This window comes from Penaeus japonicus, unplaced genomic scaffold, assembly GCF_977035675.1.
Source record: "Penaeus japonicus unplaced genomic scaffold, GWHDUDI00000001_assembly GWHDUDI00000002, whole genome shotgun sequence".
In the NCBI taxonomy this organism is placed as follows: Eukaryota; Metazoa; Arthropoda; class Malacostraca; order Decapoda; family Penaeidae; genus Penaeus; species Penaeus japonicus.
In genome coordinates this window covers 30571554-30574053 of record NW_028234404.1, presented here as the reverse complement: position 1 = coordinate 30574053, position 2500 = coordinate 30571554, and the positions used below count along the sequence as shown (strand labels likewise).

The 2500-nt window shown below is 32.1% G+C and overlaps 1 protein-coding gene across 2 annotated transcripts in view; it reads right to left on the bottom strand.

The window, feature by feature from the left end:
- Ugalt (UDP-galactose transporter) overlaps positions 1-2500 on the bottom strand; it is a 13572-nt gene that overhangs the window by 6087 nt on the left and 4985 nt on the right. For both annotated transcript variants that reach the window (XM_043028697.2, XM_043028689.2), the window contains exons 5-6: positions 1461-1601; positions 408-1034 (exon numbers count right to left, since the gene is read on the bottom strand). In XM_043028697.2, coding sequence (XP_042884631.1) covers positions 408-1034; positions 1461-1601 — 768 coding nt within the window. The remainder of the gene's footprint in view (positions 1-407; positions 1035-1460; positions 1602-2500) is intronic.

Here is a 2500-nt window from a genome sequence, read left to right as displayed (position 1 = left end):
AAACTTAACCTTCTAAAAGCTGCACATGAGTATCACTCCCAGTGCTTATAAAATGCCCTACAAGCTTTAGTCATCCCTTTTATCATGCATTTATCACCTGCAATAAACATATCAAGGTGCATATAAAGAATTTTTAGAAGTGTATAAATCATATAATCAAGTTCACTTAATATGAAGAAAATTTAAGAACATTATATGAATGAGTTAGTATTTTCATACTCACTTGGCATTCAAATCATATTATCAAGTGTCTTGTGCTAAAAATAACTCTTACTACTAAAATATGTGAAAAAGCAGTGTAGTGCTTGGTGCTACCAGTTTTAAAACAAGGTGCTTTACAATGAAAAAGGCATTCTGTTAAGAGATCCGCAAACCATAATAAATCGGCACCATCACACTTTTCCTACCATGGGGTTGGCTGTTGCTTTCTTAGGCTCGTGGCTGTACAGGAAGATTGAGCCAATCACCAATGAGGTGCCAACTGCGAACTGGAATGTTATCACAAAACCAAACATGAATACTGAGGCCACTGTAGATAACACAATTGCTAATGAAGTTGCAAAGCCCTTTAATATGTTGTCTGCATACTTAACAACCATTGCCACTAACAAACCTCCGACTGCATTGAGAACCACTAAGTACCATACATAACCATCGTACCCAAAGAGGAACCCTTTCTCATTGATTGCTGAAAAGTCATTCATGTATGCAGTCATAACACCCAAGGGCAATGACAGGAATGACAATTGAACATTTCTGACCCAAACTGAAACATCTGACCCTTTCAGAATTTTCTCAAAGTAGATTCCTGCAAATCCTGAGCAACAACATGCTGCAATTGCAGCTACACAACCCAAAAGACGATTTTGATCACTAGAGGTGGATGCGGAGCCTCCATCACTTGAAGACAGTTGTACCAGCGCTACACCAACAGTCAGGAACACCAAAGCTAACCACTGAGTGCCACGGAGCTGCTTTCTCAAAATCAGAACTGCGAACATGGCAGTTGTTAAAATCTTCATCTGGTATGTAACCTGTAATTTTAAAAATTCAAAATTATATGGTACACTATCCTTAATCATATTAAGGTGGTTACATGACATTAAAAGCAATAAATATGATATCTAATTCTGATAGATTGAATTTCAATATACAACTAAAATATTAACAAAAACTTAAAAATGACTCAAAAGTTACAAACTTAATTAACAGTTTTTCAAAACGGCAGGTATCATATGTATGAACAATATGTAACACTTTGTGACAGATTAGGTTACAATCACATTTCAGTGCATTACTAACACTTGCAAACTAATCACTGCCAGATTCAAATCCCAATTTTGAATCATCAAAGTTGCCAGACTAACAAATTTCACACATTACTGTTCTAACTAAAAGAGAATAAAAAATCTTTGGGAATAATCTTATAAAATATAAAGAATATTCCCTCTCAATTTTACCTGATAGGTAGCAGCATCAAGGTTAGAGGCAGACACATACAACAGATTATTCTGCACAAGATATATAAATGATGGGACACACACTTTCAGAGTGTCTAATTTCTGCTGCCATATTTGAGTATGGAGTGCCATGAACCAATGCTGAGGAAAAAATAAAGTAACAATTAGCATTATCCGTGTAAAACAATAAATAAATTAAAAAATAAATACAACTACATGAGTATATTACAAATTGTGTCCCCATGTCTATCATGACATACTGATTTAGATTAACACTGATACAGCATATACTTTATCTCTTTTGTTAAATGTAGATTTATTTTTCTTGGAGTAAGGTATAAATAAGACTGAGTAACTTTACAATACAAAAAAAGTAATCAATGCATTTCAATTAATTCATCATCACAATTATATGCAACTTTGATGACGACATAATAGAGACACATTAAGTACATCACTTGCATTGTTATTAGTCTCATTTATACCTTACTGCTAAAAAGATATTTCTAGGAATTATTACTTTATATAATTACATATCTACACCCGAGATTTCACAAATCTGTTTTAACCTTTTGGAATGTGATGACCTGTGCAAGAAAGTTAGCACTACACCATTTTTACAATACTAATATAATAATATTTTGGAATATCCTGGTATACATTCCTTCCTCAATGACTATAGATGAAAGTGAACTGTACCAAATTAAGTCAGTTTCATTAAATTAAGCCATTATTTTGTCCTTCAAATAGAAGTATAAGAACTAAACTGAATTGTAACTAGAAAAAAAAAGAGTAAAAACTCAAATTCAGAAATCTACTAAGCCTATTAGATCATATAGTTATATATTTCATATATCATACATTATAACATAGTATAATATAAACAGATTATAAAAGTCTACATCAAAAGTGAATCACTAAAGAGAAAGACAACACTTAATGATGATAATAATAAATAATAATAATGAGTTTATTGAATAAAGTGGTTGTCACATTAGTAAAACTGTCACTTTACAACATATATTTAAATACCTTATACG